Source organism: Peromyscus maniculatus, chromosome 7, assembly GCF_049852395.1.
Source record: "Peromyscus maniculatus bairdii isolate BWxNUB_F1_BW_parent chromosome 7, HU_Pman_BW_mat_3.1, whole genome shotgun sequence".
Classification (NCBI taxonomy): Eukaryota; Metazoa; Chordata; class Mammalia; order Rodentia; family Cricetidae; genus Peromyscus; species Peromyscus maniculatus.
This window is the reverse complement of record NC_134858.1, coordinates 48,266,041-48,288,449: the sequence shown is the minus strand read 5'-3', so window position 1 is coordinate 48,288,449 and position 22,409 is coordinate 48,266,041. Positions and strand designations below refer to the sequence as shown.

Below are 22,409 nucleotides of genomic sequence, written 5' to 3'. Positions count from 1 at the left end.
CTTTTCTCTAAAGATTTAACACTATTGGTTTTCTAATAGTCCCAGTTCAATTAAAATTTAAAGCTGACTTTGGAGTTGGAGAATGGCTCTCTCCTTCTTTAAACTCAAGCATGTTGTTAAAATGAAAATACAAACTCCCTGTATCATGACAGAATAAAAGAGCCATTTTCTGCTATGGGACAGGACAAAAGCCAAATTAATTAAGGGACTATTCTATTACTAATCTCAACTCTTTGATTCTATTCTGATTCTTTAAACTTTTCTTAAAGTATAAATTTTATATCAAAATTTACAAGATTAATATATATATACATTTTAAACTTTGTTAAGATATGAATGGTCATATAGAGTACTAACTAATTCTAGAAAAAAGGCTTCAGTTAGCTGCATATATATGTCTTTGTGTTCGAGTCTCTTATCAGTTTTCTGCAGGAAATCACGGCCAGGCCTAACATCAACTGAAGTCTCCGGAAAGAAGATGGGGCCCCACAACAACAACAACAACAACAATTCCACATGGACAATAATAATATCACTGAACTGACAAACATCATCTACAGATCAGCTTTGAACTACAAGGTGCTCAGAACAATTTTGAGATGACTAGCTGAGATGATCCAGTCTCAGAGACTACTTGAATAAGGACTTGAGATAAACCCTGAACTTTGGCATTATACACAGACTGGATAATAATGAAGGATATAGTTACCTTTCCTAGAATTTGACAATTAACCTAAATTTTTCTTTCAGGATAAAGATAACTTCGCCCATACCCAGCAGGAAGCAATTTTAAGAATATGACACCCACATTGCCAAAGAAGTGGTGTGGGGCGGGTGGTTTTTTGGTTCTTTTAATGGGTTTTGGGTCTGGGATAATTTTCATTGTTTAGGGGGTTTGGTTACAAGTTGTTGTCAAGGGTTAGGAAAAAGGCTAAGCAAAGGAGATTAGATTTAAGGTTCTTGTTTAAAAAAAAAAAAAAAGAAAGAAAGAAAAGAAAAGAAAAAGACAATTACTAGTTTTAAATACTTTACATTATTACCAACTATTAGGATATAAAGAAATGAAAGTTAGTAGTTAGACATTACAATAGAAATTGTAGTCATATTAGATATGTTTTAAAAATTGAGCAGATATATTTTAGACAGGTCATCTTCAAACCCTTCAGAGATCTAACGAATATGGCATTTAAAATATTTTAATAACTTAGAAATTTTTCTTTTTTGAGACATGTCAGCTCCTGGCAGTACCAATCTACTTCAGAGAAAATATGGGCATTGAAGAAACTGCATATGGAGTTAATTTTCATTGTGGCAAAAGTTAGCCACTGGACAACAAAGTATCCTCGTATCAACAGGACAAAATGGACAGACAGAACACGAAACAAAGGACTACCGATTCCTGCCAAAACAAGTGTCGTTATGGCTTTATCAGACGGCATCTTCTGAGGCCAGGACAATATGGCACCATCCCTGAAGTGGCCTTCACAATCTGGAAAAGGTACAGTGCCCTTTTCTTTGAAGGCAGCTGAACAGGCAGTGGGCCGATGGCTTCTGTTGTGCAATGGAACAGCAACTGAAAGCTCACGCCTCTCAATAGTAGACTGGCATTTAATAGAGGGATGTGGAGAAGAAGGGCATGCTTAGATGAAGCCATATATACACAGCCAAGAAGAATGGACAGCTGAATTCAAAAACCATCAACAATTTCCAGAATTTAAAATCCTGAATCATGACATGACACTAGTGGAATTCAGGTGTTTCTGGTACATGGACTGCTCTCACCCAGTGTGAGGTTGAACTGTTGACCTTGTGTACAACCTACTTCACAAATGAGTCTGTCAGATACGCTAAGCCTATAGGCTGAAGATGATGCCCCAACACTGTGGAGAAACCTCAGGTGACTGTCCAGGCAGCTGGCTGTTTCTGTCAACTCACAAAATTTTTGGAAGTTGCTTTTGTGCACTTCCTGTTTTTATTTTTGTTAGCTAATATTATTTCCTTCTTGGGTCTCTGAGGGAGTTGAAGATTAGTTAGTTATAGTTGAAGATTGATTAGGATAGAAAGTGAATTAGATACATTTTGGACTTACTAAAATAGGATAGATAAGGGAATTATTTTCTCTGATTTGTCAAATACAAATGGACTAGACATCGTTTAGGTATTTGTTACTTGTATATATTGTATATAGTTATTGTACTTTTGTATATAGTTTTTCTTTTGTTAGTTATAACCTTTTGCCTTTTTTCTTTTTATTAAAATAGAAAAGGGGAAATGTGGTGATATTTTATTTGTACTGAAATGTTATTTTAATTTTATGTTAATAAATAAAGTTGCCCTGGGGTCAGAGCTATTAGAGCCATAGTAAGAGCGTGGTGGTTAGAAGAGCTAGGTAGATTTCTGTGTGTTCAGGGATACAGCCAGTATTGGAGACATACGCCTTTAAGACCTGGAGGGCGGTACTTACAGGCAGTGATGAGGCAGTCATGTGGTTGGGTTTACAACCAATGAGAAGGCAGAACAGAAAGATTATTTAAACAGGGACACAGGAAGTACCTCCCTCTCTCGGGGAAGCTAGGAGCACTGCAGGAGGTAAGATTTTATCTCTGAGCTCTGACCTCTCGGCTTTTCTCTTTTACCTTGGCTCTGTGTTTCTTATTTTAATAATACGATTGGTTACATCTACAGATGTGTGGTCTCAACAACTTTATTTAGCCATTCAAATAAATTATGAAATACATTTCCCAGCAGGCAAAATGAAGATGAATTAAACCAGGCACACAAGACTCCTTAGGATAGTTAGGCCAAGAGTCCAGGGCCCCTAGGAGATGTGTCAAAGAGAAAGCAGCGCAGAAATTCTTGCATATTCCTCACTCTTGGCTGAACAAGGCACCTCCCAGAACACAATCATATTAATTCCCTGGCCAGCTCTTCAGGCTCTCCATCAGATCTCCATTAATATACTAATAGCTCCAAGCTTTTAGTAAGCACATGCTTCATAATGGAAAAGCCACAGATCCAAGGCAGGATCAATTCTCCTTCCCACTGCATTACATGTAATTACTGCTGCATCAAGGCAATAGCAAGTTCCTTCCTGAAAGTCTGAGGTGCTGGTTATCCTGGGGGAACTGGTTTGCGTGCAAACACACATGCACATCCTGCCAGCCAGATAGGAGCTAAGAAAACTGCAGCGGACATGGATCACAAGGATTGCCACGACCAAACACCAGACTAAAGCCACTTAAGGAAGGCCTTGGCTTTGCTCGTGGTTTCGGAGGACTTCAGCTCATCATAGCAGAAAAGGCGCAGCAGTAGGAGTGATTTGGTTCATGAGAGGGCCGAGTACATCATGGCAGCCAGTCAGGAAGCAGAAAGCAGGCACAGAAACAAGGCTGGACGACCGCCTTTAAAGCCTCACCCCAGTGACCCATCCACATCAACCAAGCCCCACCTTCTAAAAGGTTCTACAGCCTCTAAAACAGCACCACAACTGGAGAACAGGTGTTCAAGCATGAGAGCCTGAGGGGCAATGTCACATTCCCATCAAAACATCATAGCAAAAGGGATCCTTTCCCCAAGGTGTAATCCTGATCAGGAATCACTTTGGGTGCAGGAGAGATGGCTCCATTGGCAAGAGTGCCTGTTGTACAAACAGGAGAACCTGAGTTCAAATCCTCAGCACTCACATAACTAGCCCAGCAAGGCTGTACCTGCCTGTAACCCTAGCACTGGGAGGCAGAGACAGGTGAGTCCTAGGAACTCAGCAACTATCCAGCCTAGCCTAAACAATGAGCTTCCAATTCAGAGACCCTGTCTCAAGGCAACACACTGGGGAGGAATAGTGGTAGATACCAATGTCCTCCTCTGTCTTCCACATGTACATACCCAGGTGCATGCACTCACGTTCACAAGCATGCACCACACATAGATACTATAAACACACACACACACACACATACACACACACACACACACACACACACACACACAAATCACTTCTTTTTTCTTTTTCATTTCAAAGGTGGGTATGTGAACATCCACTTTCAGGAAAATAGGGTAGATATATTCATCATACACTTCCCAAAACAGGCAACTAAAATTTGGGGTCATTATATATAAAATAAATATAAGAAACTATAGATAAGGCAACAGAGTGGATAGCAACTTCAAAACTTAAGAAAAGAAATGATGAGGTCTACAAATATTCCTTTGCCCTCATCTATTCCAAGATTGAAAGTGAAGTAGTCAATAACCCACACACACCACCACTAAGCAAAGATCATAAAAATCCCCAGAAGTCTGCTCTGCCTATCCAAAGGGTCAGGACAGCTATCGAGAGAAACAATTTTTTACGTGGTAACTGCTTTACTGCATTACCAAAAGTGCCCCCCTACCAGTAAAATGGGAAGCACAGAGGAAAAGCCGCCCATGGACTGTCATGTAGAACAATATAAATGATCTGATATGAACAAAGAGAAAAGGGCTCCAGAGACCTCTGGGACAAAACCAGACATCCTGCATTCAAGATCCAAAATGTGAGCAAATTTAGCAAGAGACATAATTGAAGAAGCCTAGTGAATCTCAAACAGGATAAGCCCTAAGAAATCAACATCTATACACAGCATAAATAAAAGTCATGTAAATCAAGAAAAAAAAAAAACAAGAAATCACAAAATCCAATAGAGAAAATGACCCATGGAGGAAAAGTAAATGACATCAACTCACTCACTAAAAACTACAAAAGCCAGGGGAAAGCTGTGAGTAAAGGGACATCATTAACCCAGAATTCTATAACTAGTAGAACTAATCTGTAAGAGATGAAGACAAAAACAATACTTTTATATAAAAAGTTAAGACTATGTCTCAGGCAGACCTACCTTAAAAGGACTAGTGAGACATGTATTGGCTAGTTTTCTGTCAACTTGACAAAAACCATAGTCACTGGGGAAGAAGGAACTTTAGCTAAGAAAATATCTCCATCAAAGTGGCCTATAGGCAAGTCTGTGGGGGCATTTTCTTATTAATGATTGATATGGGCAGGCCCAGCCCACCGTAGGTGCTGCCACCCTTGAGCAGGTGGTCCTAGGAAGTGTAAGAAAGGTATCTGAATGTGAGCCTGAGAAGCAAGCAGCATTCTTTCATGGACTCTGCCTCAGTGCCTGCTTCTAGGTTCTGCCTTGAGTTCCTGTCCTGACTTCCCATCATCGTGAACAGAAAGCTGTAAGATGAAATACTCTTTTATGCCCAAATCCTTTTGGTCATGGCCTTTATACCAGTAACAGAAAGCAAACTAATACACTGGCCCACAGCTCTGTCCTTACCATGCTAAGGCCATGAACATACAGAGTGTTTAATAAAACTCAAACAACAGAGTCTGTTTTGCTCCTAAGATTCATATTGCTATGAACCAGATGAGAAACTTCCCCTCCAACATCAACTGTATGTTTTAGGCTGTATAAAAGTAGATTAAATATAACAGCCAAGCCCAGCACTGAAGACAAGTAGACTTTGTAAGACGACAAAAAGAATCATGCACCCTGTACCACAGAAATGAAAACTCTATACAGGGCTGTCCACATTAAACTAAGATTAACACCAAATACAGAAGCATCCAGTGGAACAGAAGTCAGGACACAGAAGAAAACTTTATGTTTTATATTTAAAAACATACGGTTTAGACATTTACAACTAGATAGTTGAAAATATAATGTAGACTATAAAGAAAGCCACAAATTAAAATCCAAAATATTTTAGAACTAATAAAGTAGAAACAGACTGAGCAGGATTGAAAATCAAATTGAGAGAAGGTAGGCTTAAGACAATCAGGCTAAAAGAAAGATTTTTTAAAAAAGATTTAAGTGGTCAAATAAATAGATGGAAAGAAAGAAATGATCCATTATACAGATGGTTGGTGTCCATGAAAATGGTGGAGAATGATGTATGCAGAGGAGAAACTGCTACTACTACAGTGGTCTGAATGAGAATGGCCCCAGAGACTTGATCCCCAGTTGGGGGCTGTTTACGAAGGATTGAGAGCTGTGGCCCCTTTAGAGGGTGTGGTGGTTTGAATAAAAATGGCCCCCATAGGCCCATAGGGAGGGGCACTATTAGGAGGTTCGGCCTTGCTGGAGTACCTGTGGCTTTGTTGAAGGACGTGTGTCATTAAGGGGTGAGCTTTGAGGTCTCAGAAGCTCAAGCCAAGCCTGTGTGTCACAGTCCCCTCCTGCTGCCTGAAGATCCAGATGTAGAACTCTCAGCTACCTCACCATCACTGTGAATTCCTGTGTGTGGCCCACCATGCTTCCCACCATGATGACAACGGACTAAACCTCTGAACTGTAAACCAGCCCCAATTAAATGTCTTCCTTTATAAGAATTGCCACGGTCATGGCAAACACTCATACGTGTGAATTTTTTTTTTTAATATTTTTTTAATGGCATAGAAGAAAGCTAGGGAGATGGCTGTTAATCAAGTGTCTGGTATTCAAGCATGACTTGAGTTCAGATCCCCAGCACCCACTTAAAAAGCCAAACACTACTGCATGAGCCTATAATCCCAGCACTGGGGAGCTAGAGACAGGAAGGAGGGTTGCAAACCAGACAATCTAGCCAATAAGCAAGCTCCAAGCGAGTGACCTTGTCTCAAAAAATGAGAAGGAAAATGAAGAGACACCCAGAGTAAAGCCCTGGCCTTCACAAGCAAGTGTACACACAGGCACATATGCACACACATGAACATATATACACACACACAGTAACATTGTAAATAAGTGACAAAAAATAATAATCATAACTCAGATGATGGGTCTAGCAACAAATCATAAAATAAGAAGAGTTTTAGGTACTGCACCAACATGATGTTGAGTTCCAGATAAAACTTAAGAAGCGTGGGAAAGCTTTGAGCTATTTCAGGGCCACTTTGAATTCCATTTCAAGATTGTTACTTTATGAAAATCAAATAAAACGAAATCTAAATCCTGAATGGTTAGCTCCTCTAGCATGGGTCTCTTATTGAACTGCTTACCTGTGCACTCATTCTTTTTTAAAAAGATTTTTATGTTTACATGTTTGAGTGTGCAGGTGCCATGATAGACATGTGGAGAGCAGAAGACAGCTTGTGGGCGTCAGCTCTCCATTCCTCCATGTGAGTCCTGGGAACTGACAGGTTTAGTGGCAAGTCCCTTTACCCACTGAGCCATCTAAAAGCCTTGTGTATCCATTCTTAACTATGTATATATGCAAACTGTATCTGCAACACGGCTACCATTTAATATTAGCAATGGTCACGTGGCTCATGAATAGGAATTTTTATTTCTTGTTAGTGAATTCTTTATAAGAAGCAGGTACCACTTTTATAAAATAGATCATATCAGTAGGTCTATTAAATTTTAGTAGTAAATCAAACTTTTCAAAAGACATACCAAGGAAATTCTCTTACCTTAAAAATATTTCCAACAAGTTCTTAGCAGATTTATAAAATAGGCTGGTTAGCACAAATATTAAAGATGAATCCAGAGGAGTTTTCTGTCAGGATCACTCTCCCTTAATTGAAAAACTACTTTTAAAACATTGACTACAGAAGAAAGAAAAGACTTAAAATTTTCTTGCAGCAAACTGAACGAGGGGTTTGTTAAAAACACAGTACATTTATTTCAACTCTTCCTTCCCATAATTAATTTTATTTTATCACAGGCAATATCTCATTCAATCACTTTACTAGACACATACAGTCACTAGTGTTACATAAAATTGTATATAAAGTTAAATAAGAATTAAAAGGATAGCTAAAAGCCGAGTGGTGACCTGTGTGCAAGGTTTCACCTTGTGCGGCACTCTCACCCCTGAGAGTTCTTGCGAGTGGAGCTTTTCCTGGCTTTAGCCTCATTTGTGCTCTAGGGAAGACAAGGCCTCTCCTTCGAGCTTGCTCGGTGCTGCCTGACCACTGTACAGCTGGGTGTTGATCCAGTGGTACCTGTCCACCCGGCGCCCAGCAGGCCTGCACCACTTAGGGTTCCTGGGCACTGGGTGGTAAGCAGTCCCCAGGAGGCCCCCACGACCATCTGCCAAATGCTTTCTACGGGGGAGGCAGAGCCACGGTTGGAAGGACTGTTTGAAGTTTTCAACCTGGTAAGGAGAGACAGGAGAAACAACATGTGAAGGTCACTGGACTGATAGGCAACTCTTGAGACTATGAGCCCATAACTCAGAAGTGAAGTCCTTCCAAAGCATGGGGATTACAAATTAAGAGAATCAAAGTAAATAGCCTTCTACAGAAAAGTTTCCAGCATTTTATGTCCCTTAGAGATCATCATCAGTTTATATCTTTAAGCAAAATGATTTTTTTCTTTGTCTTTCTTTTATGTATATGGATGTTTTGCCTGAATGTCTGTACCACATGCTTGCCTGGTGCCCAGTGAGGCCAACTGAAACCAGAAGAGAGTGTCAGATCCCCCATTGCTGGAGTTACAGTTGGTTACAAGCCATCATGTTCATGGTTATGTTCACCATTGAACCTGGGTCCTCTGAAAGAGTAGAGGTCCCTTAACTGCTAAGTTATCTCTCCAGTCCCTAAAATGAATTATTAAATGAAACTAAAAATATTTAAGCTGTGTTATAATACACCTTTAATCCCAGTTACTTGGAAAGCTGAGGTAGGAGAATCAAAAGTTTAACACCTGCTTGGGGAAATTAGTGAGATCCTCTCTCAAAAAGAAAAGAAATGGGAATGAGATAGAGCTGGAAAGTTGGCTCAATGTCTAAGTAGATATCTGTCATTCTGGGTTTAATCCCTAGCACCACGGAAAAAAAGAAACCACAAAGCATTTCAAATATATATATATATATTGGGTTGACCCTTACCCCACTCCCTCCTGACCTCTGTCAGCCCATTCCAAAACTGCCTAAAAATGATCTCTGGGGTCAGACCCATTTTAACATCCCAAATAATTGACCAAGATGTTTTATAGACAACACTCTGAAAAGACATTACTATAGAACAGTTCAGCTTCCTATACATCTGAACCCTAGGTGGAAGATGTCTTTCTCCAAAATGAAATGTTATATAGTTTTAAACTGTTATACACACACACACACACACACACACACACACACACACACACACACACACTTTAAAAAAAACTGAAGGAAAATGTTTTTCAGTAATTTAACAAAAGTTTAATATGTTTCTGACCCATAATATATGATAATACATAAGGACTTCAAAAGATAGATGCAATTTCATAAAACAGTTTTAGTAATTTCATTAGTGCTATCTATTACAGGGATTATTCTTCCAATTTCGTGTTTTTTATGAGAACAGGCCAATTTTAGGGGAAATGGTAAAGCAGATAGTAGAGCTAGTGAAAATTTTATTAAACACAGCTTTCTACTAGGTACTTAAGCCATATATTGGGAATCAATAAACTATCCATATTTAATGGCCTGGAAATTCCATGTCTGAGACTGAAGTCTTAAGAAATAACTTCAAGAAGAAAACAAACAAACAAACAAAAAACCTAGTTTCTATAATGATGTCAAATTTTAAAGTTTTGTTTGTTTGGGTTTTTTAATAAAGCAATGTGGAAGATTTTAAAATATTGGCTGGTAACTGTTAAAAAGAAAACAATTGAAAGTTAGCATAAGTGGTTAAGACAAAAGTATGCATACAAATTGACAGAAATCTCTTCAGATTTGTTTTTTTTTAATGGGTCATGAAATCAACTTACGACGCCTGTAATTATCTACTGAACAGTCAGAACTACTGCAGTGGGAGGCTCCTGGTAAATATTAACATTGTTTCATGGAACTTATTTCCACATAAATGTGCATCTCTATTTTTTTTATTTTATTTTTTTTTTTTTGGTTTTTTTCGAGACAGGGTTTCTCTGTGTAGCTTTGCGCCTTTCCTGGAGCTCACTTGATAGCCCAGGCTGGCCTCGAACTCGCAGAGATCCGCCTGGCTCTGCCTCCCGAGTGCTGGGATTAAAGGCGTGCGCCACCACCTCCCGGCGTGCATCTCTATTGATGGGTTATGGTTCTATTGGTTTTGATGGTTTGAGTGTTTTGATTTTTGGATAAGCTGCCTTGAAACTGGCTATGGGTTTTTTAAAAGTTTTTTTTTTTTTCATTGTTGTTTTGTTTTGAGAATTTGTGTTAGTGTCGAAATGAAAGTGTTCTGGTCTTCTTACGTAGTCTAGGCTTTCTCTAAATGACGTGTCATTTTGATTAATAAAACCTACTAACTTGAGTGAGGAGGCACACACCTCTAGTCACAGCACTCAAGCAGGTGACAGGCAGAAGGATCAGAAATTATGGGATGGCCTGTGCTATTTAGGGGTTCTCAAACTTAGAAACAAAACCCACTAACTATTACAACTTAACCTGAGGAATATAAGTGGAAGGGAAGCCAGATGCTTTCAAGGACTATTGGAGGAAACAGGACCACAGAAGAGCATGTCTCCTGTAAGAACTCAGTCCAGTGGGGACAATACTGGGTGGAGGACAGAAAAGGTTCTGCCAAAATGCTGACATTGGGCAGAGGGCCTTCCTCTGTCATTTCACTACTTCCTGCTCTGTTTCTTGGGAGCATGAGAATAGAATGGTGAACCACACACAACCTGGTAGATGCTCTTGGGATTGCTGACTTTAGGAATGACTCGGGGCTCCCTGCCACAGCTTTCTTCATCAGAGGACGTTCCAGAAGAGCAATCTGCAGTGGCCCTGCTAACTGCATAGCTGATGTGCTGAGCTAGTTCCCAGTTCTCCCATCTGCCTCTAAAAGAAGCAATTGTAAAGGGATGCTTTTTTTCACCATACCTAAGTAGGAAAAGAAAATATTCATCAGAAACTCAACTTCCCACAAATACGATCTCTGTCTGGAGACACCATACTAACTTTAACTTTTAAAAAGCTATTTTAAAAAGAAAACTGAAGGCCAATATACCCTGAAGCTACTAGGATGTTACAATTACTGAGCATATCCTGTAACGGTTATTCCATTTAATTGGTCAGAAAGGGAAAACCAAAACCCAAACCAAAAAACAACCCTTTTGGATCAATTAATGGACTGAATTGTCCTCCATGTTAAATGATTCCCCCACCTTCCTGGTGTTTCCTATGGTACTTAAAAGTTGTAAATCTGCAATATGCAATAGGTTGTAATGACCCAAGTCACACTGCAAACCCACGGCCATGCCTTTGTGCTTGCCAGTTCAACCATCCCTAATGGAAATGCGTGTTGTCTAATAAAAGCTTACATCTGAAACCATGATCAAACAGTGTCCCAGCTGCTAAGCCAATGCTCTGGGTATCATCTTTCACAAAGGTACATAGAGCTGACTAAACAACCTCAGTTTCCTAGGGGTCACCAAGCACACAAACCACAAAATTACTCACCTACAGCACACCTCAAAGGGATCGACCCATATGGTCAACTCCTTTGGAAGTCCCAGGTGAAAAAAATTCACATTACTCTCAGAACAAGCCCTTTCTAAAATAGGGTCTTTATTCTCATTGTTGTTTATCCTGATACACCTGAGGAGGATATAAAGGAGGAAAAGGGTAAAGAAGGCATGTTGACAGGACCGACCTTCAGCAGGAAATCACACATCATGGGTACAGCCCTTGCCTTACCCACATATTCTCCTCACCCTCCCCTCCCCTCCCTACTTACAAATGGAAACAAAACTTGATTAACTTTTGCTACGGTGACTCAGAATGGGTGTCATAACATTAAAACACATTGTTAAATCACCAGATTTCACGGTCTATCTTTTATGGCAAACAGACGACAAATTGTGTAATGCACCTCACAGGTCTTTAGTGTTCAACTACATCACACCTCTTTATTTTAAACCCATGTTCAAACAAATTAATAGGAGCTCATAAAGCGTCTCTTGCTTGGAGACAGACAAAAAAATGTTGCATTTTCCAAGCAGAGTCTATCACTGGCTGCTTGCTCCTTCCCCCAGGCCACACAAGCTCTCACCTAAAAGCCTGGCCCTTGGAAGGGCAGTCAGGGTGCCAATGACCTCGATACTTTTCAAACAAGATGGTCATCAGCTTTAGTGCAAAGGCTTCTATCTGTTGTGCACTCAGTTTCTCGTGTTTTTTCACCAATCTCGTGACAAAAAAAACTGCTGTTGCAATTTCATCTCTCATGATTCCAAAGCAGTCTGTGTGGAGACCTGAAACCATGAAAGAAAGCAAGAAGGGATCACAGAGGGGTCAAGGTTTAACTTATCAGCAATACATCAACGTGGGCTGCGGATTTTATATGCCTTAAACTTAGTTTTTTGGTGGGAGAGAGGGAGTGAGTCCTCAGTGAATTAACATCAACACAACAACAAAACCAAACACCTATTCTTCAACCTTCCTGTTCTCATACTTTTCCAAAGGAAAAGCAATGTTTCTAAAAGTCCGAAACACTTAAGCAATCAAGACGCAACCTAAGTACGAAGCTGCTAATGTGGACAGTAGGTTACACCAGCAGTCACTTTTTAAGAATGTACTTACAAAGAGCCCAGGATTCAGGGGACTGCAGTTGGAAAACGTGGCTTACAAAAGCTGCACACTACAAGTTAAGATTAATAAAAAACACATTACACTTGCCAGTAAAAATTTCTTTTGTTCCCCAAAAAGTGGGCCAGCGTTAGAAAGCCAACTATACTACTAGTTGTCAACTCTTGCTCACACCTGCTTGGTGAGGTTTGGGCCACTCCATATATGCCTGGCTGGCAGTGCTGATTGGCAGCTCATCCCACGCAGGTGCTCTCCATTGGGACAATCACATAGCTTTTCCCAGGACTCATCTGGTTCCCCCATAGCAGATGTAGACTATTCTCTAAAGTATTTAAAGATATACCCACTCCATAGGTAGGGGGGGGGTGTCTTTAACACCGGCAAATAGTGACCAGTTTCTTCCACGGTGAAAAAGAGCTGACTCTCTGACTAGGAAGCCTATTTCATATCCAAAAAGCCCCAAACAGCAGCCAGACCTCTTAAGGAGCCAACTCGACTTCTTTGCTGTTGTGCCTATACAACCTAGTCTTCCACACTGGAACTATGAAGAATACATGGAATCCTCCGCCTCGGGGTGGGGGTCGGGGGTGGAGGGATATTCTAAATATTAGCTAGTTGGCCTCACAAGTCTTCTCATTTGAGAGGCTAGTTTCCCAGCTTGTTGGCCGCTGTCCTATGGCTTCAGTGCTCAGACACTGCAGTGTGGCAAGCTCGCGTCTGGATGAGCGTCACAGTGTGGGACAGACTCCCATCCTCCTGTAAAGTATTTGCTGACATGCTCCAGGTGTGCCAGCTGATAAGCACTAGAGCGGGACAGCCACCTCCCTTGCCCTGAACGCAGTCCTTGGCCGTAGCATCGCCGTGTCGGGTGGCCTCCCCTTGTCCGCACCAACAGCACATCACCGCCTCACACTGAATTTGCAAGCGCTCTGTTTGTCACCGAGGCTGCTGGTTTTGTCACATCTTTCTCAGTCAGCATGGCAAAATGTTTAAGGGCTCTGTGAATTTGCTACTCAGCAGCTCACAACCTGTTAACTGAGTGTGGTCCTGCACACCTGGAATCGCAGCTCTCAAGAAGGCCGGGAGTGGAGGAGCTTGAGTTCAGGAGGCAGCTGGGCTACATAATGAGTTCTAGGACAGACTTTGTCTCAAAAACAGAACAAAAAGAACAAAAGAAAGAAAACAAAACTCTATCTGCATAATCTCGGCAACTGGTTTCAGATTTTCATAACTTGCAGCTTCCTGTCAGTGAATGCAATTTCACAGGGTTGTTATCAAGATTACAGTAGAGAATTAGTACACCTGGCCATACCTTCTGCAGGAAGGTAGTGCAGAAGAACAGTTAAAAAGAAAGGACAAAGCAGCTAGAAAGTCAGTATTGTGGGTTTGAATGGCAGCCCTCCGTCTTATCAGGAATTTAGCGAAGTTCCCCAGGCTTTCTAACCTTCCTGACCTCTGTCTGAAAAGAGTAAAGTGGGTGAAGAACTAGACTGCTGGCTCCACACTAATCCATCACCCTGAAATGGATCCCAGCTCAACCCAGGGCTTGTCCTTAGCAAGGGATTCCACCACTCTGTCCCTCCATTTGCTCACAGACACAAAGGAGAAAATGACAGCGCACACTCTGCAGGGTTATTATGAGAATTAGGGTGAAATGCTCAGAAGGAGGGCTGGAACTCAGGACACGCTCCACAAATGTTAGCTATTGTTGCTTCTGCTAGCAGCGTGACGATGGTCTTACAGTGCCAAGGCTAAATTATAAAACTATGCATAAAGTATTTCATAGACCACCTGGCATAAAGTAAGTGCTCATCGTGGCTGCCTGTCTTACTAACAAATACAAATGATTATACTTTTTTCCTAAGTCAATTTTAATCTTGCGTTGGTTAGGTAGAACAGAAAACTACACATTGCAGCTATACTATCATATTTCACTGTGTTGTTTAACTGATTTATTTGAAATGTGAAGTGGAACCCAGGGCCACATGTATGCTGGGCAAATAATCAATGAGCCACATTTCCTGTGCATGTGTTAAATTTGGGTCATTGCTACAGTGAAGAAAATTTTGTTATTTAGTCAACTATTTCTTTTGGTTTTATGATATTTGTCTATTTAATAAAAATACCATCTGTGCCTTCCAAGATACAAGTTGAACAGGATGGAGACCAAGCAAAGGCTTTGACGGTGCCTTAAGCATTACCTCTTTCAATTGCCTTTTCCTCTCTTCAACCATTTAATTCTGTCATATACAGTGAAAAGAGTCAGTGGTAAAATGAAGATCTCACAGATTACTTTTCAAATCCATCAATATTTTCTTAATCTGCTAAGAGAGTAGTACTATCATAAAAGGAGAAAGGATTTTAACCAGACGTGGCCCTCTTGTTCCAAGTAATCCCAACTTTCACAACATATAGGAACCATCTGTTTGTTAAAAGTTGAGAGTTTTAATCCCAGCACTCTGGAGGCAGAGCCAGGTGGATCTCTGTGAGTTCGAAGCCAGCCTGGTCTACAAAGCGAGTTCCAGGAAAGGCGCAAAGCTACACAGAGAAACCCTGTCTTGAAAGACAAAAAAAAAAAAAGAAAAAAAGAAAGAAAGAAAGAAAGAAAGAAAGAAAGAAAGAAAGAAAGAAAGAAAGAAAGAAAGAAAGAAAGAAAGAAAGAAAGAAAGAAAAAAGAAAAAGTTGAGAGTTTTGCCCTGCTTGGGATCAAGCTAGCTGGTGCACAATTTAAGTTGCCTACCATCTTCCCTTTTCATGAAAACTGACCCCTTGGATTCAATTTACAACAACTCTGAAGGGCCACTGCATCTCTACTGTTTCCCCATAAGATAGGCCAAGGTCCCTGCCACAACTTGGTCACTGATGGCATCTCCCTCTACCCAATTCTGTATTTTTCACTTCCCCAAAGCCTCCTACCTACAACTCCCAACTCAGAGTCCATTTTAAAAGACTCAGTCTTGGACATTTGGTACTAGGCATGTTCTGAAAAAGCAGAGTATAAAGTGCAATTTGAGTCTATATACTTACTTCCTGGCTGAAATAACTCCTAACTAGCAGTAGTAGAGTATGGGTCTGGACAGCTCCTGGCATGTTGGGAGTGGCATGAGTGTCAAAACTCAGCAGTGGTGGACTAAGACATAATACAGATGTTAGGGACTGTCCTAGACATTAAACATCCTTGAGGCATAAGAGGTATGGAAATATAAATAGTATAAGGACCACTGAGCTAGATAAGGACCACTGAAATAGATAGCTGAGTTATCTAAGAGTGACCATCTAAGATCAACTTCAGGTTAATTCAGTTCAATTCAGTGTTTCTATGTGTCCTATATCCAGAACATAGGAAAACAAATGAAAGTGAAACTAGGCTTGAAGGATTTACCCTCTCAGCCTCAGCCATCCATGATGTGTTTCTCATTCTTTGCTCATGAAAGACGTTACCAAACTGCTGTGCTTTGGAATCACCTTAACAATACTGAAGGCTGCCTCCTAACCTCTGACAACACTATTGAACTACAAATAAGTAAAACCTATACAACGATGTTTTTATTTAATTTAGAGAATACTTTATTAGTTTCTGCAATAAAACTCCATAGATAAGACCTTTCATATTTGATACAGTGTGTACAAATGGAAAAAATAAATTTAATGTTTCTCCACCAATATGGCTGTTAATATCTGTAAACACCAACTCAACATGGTAAAGTGGGACACTTTTTTCCAAAGCTGACAACATAGTTAAAGTTCCAAAAATTCCAGACACACACACACACACACACACACACACACACACACACACACACGGCAAATAGCAGCAGACTGTCATGCATCAGTAGCAGCAACTGCTCTTCCAGGTTCTTCAGTCAATTGAATGAAATTGTAGAAATGCCAGCACTCAATATCAAGATTTTTTAAAGCTCCCCAACTAGTTTAATGTGCAGCACAGGAAAAAGTCATTAACACAAGTCTCACCTTGCTATCGATGAGATTTTTAAATCATATTACTTATTTATTCTCGTCTTCTTTTGACATTTTCCAGGCTAACTTTTTCAAAGAGTGTTTTTAAATGTGTTAAAACTAAAAATTCAGACTCACTGCATATTGATGAAATAGAACTTGCTTTTGAACCCAAGGCAACATAGACATTAGCAAACACATTCTTTTTCTTTGAAAATGCCTGCTGTTTACATTATTAAATTAATGGTGCCAGGTGTTTAATAATTCTTTTATGATTTCACCTTTCCAGATGACATACTGCTCAGCTACCCTGAGTTGGTGAGGCTCATTCACTGATGAGGTTTTGAATCTTCCCCTAGCATTATTTTCTACAACAGGTCCAAGCAGGCCTTGGAAAGCGTGAATAGAACCATATAATAATAATGTACTTAAATTTCAGGAAAGAACAATCAAACAGAGAGTAAACATCACGCAAAACTTCCTTCAGTTGCTTATGACTTAATCACCTGATCTCAGTTGCCTCCTTCCCATGAAGGACATCTACCCCTTCTGCTTTACTGACACCGAGTTCCTGCTGCCCGGCCACTAACATTAGACATTGCTGTGTGCTCAGTGAGTAGGTCAAACAAAACACAAAACTCAACCTACGCTTTCAAGAGATTTATAATCCAGAGAAGGAAAATAAACATATGTACAAGCTATTGTTTGAATACAGTATTTTAAAGATGGGATACTCACAAGATACTCCAAGTTCTTAGTAGCCAAGAGAATACAGAAACAAGCAGTTCAGCGGGATGGTCAGGGCAAAACAAAACAAATACTGAGCCGTTAAGTTTAAAACCGAATTTCCATTGACAACGAAATGCCCAGTACTAAATGTCCATTGAAAGGATATGAGGGGGATAACAACTCGGATCAGTAAGTAAGGGTGTTTGGCACCAAGCCTGACAACCTGAGTTCAGTCATCTACCTTAAATTGTCCTCTGACCTCCATTTGTGTGCTATGGTATACGTATGTCCACACATATAAATAAATAAATGTAATTTTAGGTAATTTTATAAGGAAGGGATATAAGAACTTAGATCCAACATGGACCAGCCTAAGCGAGCCTCTTAATTCATAGTTTGCTTGTTCAGTTTTGTGATTTTGTTTGTTTGATTTTTAGATAGTCTCATTAGGTAGTCCTGATTGCTTTAGTAATCACTATGCAGATCAGGCTAGCCTCAAATTGTGCAGTCTTCCAGTCTTTAGCCTTCCAAGTGCTGGGACAACAGGTATGTACCACCATGCCCAGTTTTTAACCTCACTTAGCTAGAAAATGCTAAATTTAAAAGACAGCTGGGCGGTGGTGGCGCACGCCTTTAATCCCAGCACTCGGGAGGCAGAGCCAGGCGGATCTCTGTGAGTTCGAGGCCAGCCTGGGCTACCAAGTGAGTTCCAGGGAAGGCGCAAAGCTACACAGAAACTCTGTCTCGAAAAACCAAAAAAAAAAAAATTAAAAGACAAAAAACATTTTCCCACTGATCATGTGTAATGTCTAAAGTTCCCATTATAAGACATCTATTCCCTTACTTAAAATATTGTCTTTTTAGAAATTCTTTTAAAAAAAATATTAGATGAGTTCTCCATAGAACAAAATCATGGTGTTTTGTCTGCAGAGGTTTGGGTAAGGAGGCTAAGCCTGGACAAGGTGCCACAGAAAAATGGGGGATAGAAGACTCCAGACCATTTGAATGAGGACGATCAGAAAGAAAAGGTGGTATGAAAGATACATTTTCCTTTCTATTATGCCTGTGATAATGGTATAGCGCATAAAAATGGTCTTATGCAAGGAAGCTTCCAAAAACTCAATTTCTCCATATTAAAATATGGAGTTCAACTTGACTGATAAGACAAGGAATAGTCAAGACCCAAAAGGCATCAACTAAGAATATGAAATAGCTCAGCAGTTGAGAGGAGTGCTTGCTGCTCTCGCAGAGGACCCAAGTTCAGTCCCCAGCACCCTGCTGTTGGCAGTTCACAATTGCCTGTAACTCCAGCTCCAAGAGATCTGATACCATCTTCTGACCTTCTGGAGCACCTGGACATGTGTGGCATTTACTCACATAGCACACATTACATACATACACATTAATCAAAATAACAAAAAAAAATCTTAAATTAAGAAGTGAAGTATGATTCAGTCCTATATTTGTCTTCTTTATTTTAAACTATTTATAAAATTAATTTATTTATGATTATAGCAGTTTAAGACAAGGATATTAACTTGCTATAATTATTAAGCATATGGTACAAATCAGTGGGTTTCACCTTCCCATACCCAATAAACCCCTTTCTTTTTTAATTGCCATGTGTGATAGAAACATGTAATACTTATCTTTCTGTGTCTAACTTATTTCACTTAATATGATATTCACAGTTTCCATCCATTTCCCTGCAAATGCTATGATTTCATTCTCTGTGGCTAACTACTACTCCTGTATATACAACACATTTTATTTATCCACTCATCCATTGATGGGCACCTGGGTTTATTGTGTATCTTGTCTATAATGTATAGCACCTCAGAAAATATGTGTATTCAGATATTTTACTTCAGAAAAGTAATTTCAAAAATACCTAAACTGAACATTAAATTTGATTGATTTATGAAGTAACAAACAGGATTATATTCAGCCCTACTTAATTTTTTTTGAGACAAGGTCTCACTGGATAGTCCTAGATGGTCTGCAACCTACTATGTAGATCAGGCTGACCTGGAACTCACAGAGATCTGTCTGCCTCTGCCTCCTGAGTATTGAGATTAAAGGTGTGCACCACCATACCCATCTCCTACTTACTTTCTCTATCATTCATTCCTTAAACTATAGGTTATATTTCTAGGCTCACCTATTCACTTGCAAATGCATTTCACTGTTAATAAAAGTAGAGGGATATAGATGTTTTAGCAAAAATTCACTGTCATAGGAAGCTTCTTTCGGCAACAGCATATGCACACCATTTCATTAAACACTGAGTGGACTCTATACCTTATATATAAACTCAATCTCATTGTGTCCAAACTGCAGTTAAAGAAAATTACATTAATTGTTGAAACATAATTTTCAAGTTTTAAGTTAAAAACCAAGACAGTACAGTAAAAATAATTCAGAGTGTGAGAATATGTTTGTACACACAGTATACTAATGTAATACATGTGTCTGTACATGTGACAACATTGTATATTGTCTTAATCAAATAAGAAATTAAAAATAAAAAGTATAGGTGGTTGATACTTTCATTACTGGAAGATGCTAACTATAGACTGAATACATTGAGTTCAAAGAAAGAAGAGAAGAGGGGGAAGAATGAAGATGAGAAAAGGCACAATGGACTAATTTCCCAGGGCTTTTAAAGTAGGGCTTTAAACAGGCTATAGATGAGCTGAGAGGGGAGAAGACAATACAAACTTAGCTCAATGTAAATATGATGAAATCCTTGACATATGTGTTATGGGTTTAGAGGCAACGAAGAAGTGAGCTATAATTGTTAAACGATAGACAAGTTCCACAGAGGAATAAAAAAGGCTTAAGTGCCAAATAAGGACAGTACAAAGAAATGCAAGACTAAGTGTACACAGAGCGAAGCCTATGAGGATGGCATGAATTATTTTCATTCTTGTAAATAAATTAGTTGACAAGGTAGGTTCCTATTTTGGCTTCACAGAATTAAGAATACATGCTAGACCTCTGAAGGAAAATAAACTCTCTTCAACAACACACCTAGACACCAGTTAGCTGTTCCGAAAGCTCAAGCCAGGAGGAAATCTTTTACAAACCAGGAAATCTACCTTAAGTGACAGAAGCCTGTGTATAGCCAGGGAAATTAACCTGTCTACATACAGCCTAGAAAAGATCACCTTATTTAGCATGTTCCTGGGTTCAATTCCAGTAAAGAAGGAGGAGAAGGAGGAGGAGGAGGAGGAGGAGGAGGAGGAGGAGGAGGAGGAGGAGGAGGAGGAGGAGGAGGAGGAAGAAGAAGAAGAAGAAGAAGAAGAAGAAGAAGAAGAAGAAGAAGAAGAAGAAGAAGAAGAAGAAGAAGAAGAATGGCATTCCACCTACTTCATCCTTCCTATGTGAACCATGACAAGCAAGAATAAGCTAGCACACCCTTGGAGATTTCATTCAACTCTGACTTTAGTATCCACAGTTTCAGAAAACTGCTAATCCTTCTTTATAATTCTGAGCTCTTTCCAGAGTTTCAGCTTAAATACTTAACTCAATTCAGGCTTGCTTAGACTCAAACTCATCATAAACATCCTCTGACTATGTGTTCCCCTCAGCTCCTCAAATTCATCACTGATTTTTGGTAGCTGATTTGACAAATTGTGAATCAGCCACCAAACCCTGTGAAATCCCCTTCACAAAATCCCTCACTTCTCCCGTATTTCCTCTATCATTCCATATCCAGATTTCTTAAAAATTGTCTCCTCCACTGAATCTCAGCCTCCTCTGTAATCGATGCTACTTTAGCCTCCATTAAAACAACATGCACTTTGCATACATCAGAGGCTTTCCAGCCAGAAGAATGATGATATTCAATCTCCCTAGACTAATATTTCAAGTCTTCCAGGCCTACCTCTTACAATACTGGGGTTAACAATCATTTTTTCTATGTAGCCCTCTCTTTGTTCCATATTTTGGTGCTTTTTCTTATATTTTCCCAAAATGTTGACAATAACAGAGATAGCACTAGAATTCAAGATTCCTTAAGCACTTATTAATCTACACTTTGACACTCAATATATTCCTATGAAATATAAATGTATTATCTAGGCATTCTATGCATTAATATAATATTAATTTTATATTAACATTATGATGTGTTAATATTATTAACATAATTTAACTCTCTTAATTATCTATGTAAACAGTCTACCCCTCCAATTAGACCACATCTCTGGAGACTGTGTTCCCTAGAGATGGGAAATATATAAGAATTGCTCCTGCTGCTGAGTCACAGAGCTCCAGCAACCTTAATTAGGAAGCTAGTTTGTCAAATTGTTTCTGATTTGCCTAAAAGATAAATTAACATTTGATAGTTAAAGCTACACTATTGATTAATCAATAGATATAAACAAGAAGCAAATGAAGAACCTAGTGCTCTTCCTAATGGGAGTCCAATGAAATGGAACCAGAATCATGGAACTGCTGGCCAGTTCATGTTAGCTCAGATGAAAATCTCCTCTCATAATTAAACAGATTCATTGATTTGTAGTTTGTCAAAGGCTAAATTGACTTCAATCTAGCCTTGCTTCAACTTTATAAACTATTTCCTAAGTATACTATCATGAACTATATACTATGGTCATCTGACATTTGATAGTCTTAGTCTACATAAACATGTAAAAAACATGGTTTTATTTCCTAGCAAAGACTATGCATTTTAAAAACACGTTTTAAAAGAAGCTGCAAAAGACAATTACTTTCTAATTAGTGTCATTCTTCACTTCTCCCTCCAATAACCTTCAAAAGCTGTAGAAATAGCTGGCAATCAGGAGGTGGTTTCAAGAAGATCATGAGCTCAAAGCCAGCCTAAGCTAATTGAGTCCCTGCCTAAAAATCAAACAAACAATAGCAAATGTTTAGATGGTATGTTTGTGTGTATTCCAAAGGAGGAAGTCACCTCTTCCTCTCTAGCCCTCTATATAGGAGTAGTAAATTAAGCCAATATAAATTTGCCAGACTAATGTAGGAACTTCTTGTTTTTGATACTCTTCTTGGTTTCCTTACAGTCAATAACCTCCCCATCTCCTCAAAGGTCCTTCCCCATCTCCCTGATCACCACAAGCCCAGAAATTAAAACAGTAAACAATTCCTCCTCTAGAAGCTTTCCTGGATTGGTCTAACCAAATGCAAACTCCTGTTTGGGTATTTTAACCACCACAAGCATTCTT

General features: G+C 39.4%; 1 protein-coding gene across 4 annotated transcripts in view; it reads right to left on the bottom strand.

Moving 5' to 3' along the window:
- Btg4 (BTG anti-proliferation factor 4) overlaps positions 1-22,409 on the bottom strand; it is a 125,213-nt gene that overhangs the window by 11,294 nt on the left and 91,510 nt on the right. For 3 of the 4 annotated variants that reach the window (XM_076575359.1, XM_076575360.1, XM_076575358.1), the window contains 4 exons: positions 11,984-12,182; positions 11,392-11,529; positions 10,614-10,812; positions 7,624-8,121 (listed from right to left, as the gene is read on the bottom strand). In XM_076575359.1, the coding sequence (XP_076431474.1) occupies positions 7,879-8,121; positions 10,614-10,812; positions 11,392-11,529; positions 11,984-12,156 (753 nt within the window). In that variant the 5' untranslated portion in view covers positions 12,157-12,182 and the 3' untranslated portion in view covers positions 7,624-7,878. Of the gene's footprint in view, positions 1-7,623; positions 8,122-10,613; positions 10,813-11,391; positions 11,530-11,983; positions 12,183-22,409 lie in introns of those variants that run through there. The other variant, XR_013052478.1, reaches the window with a different exon arrangement.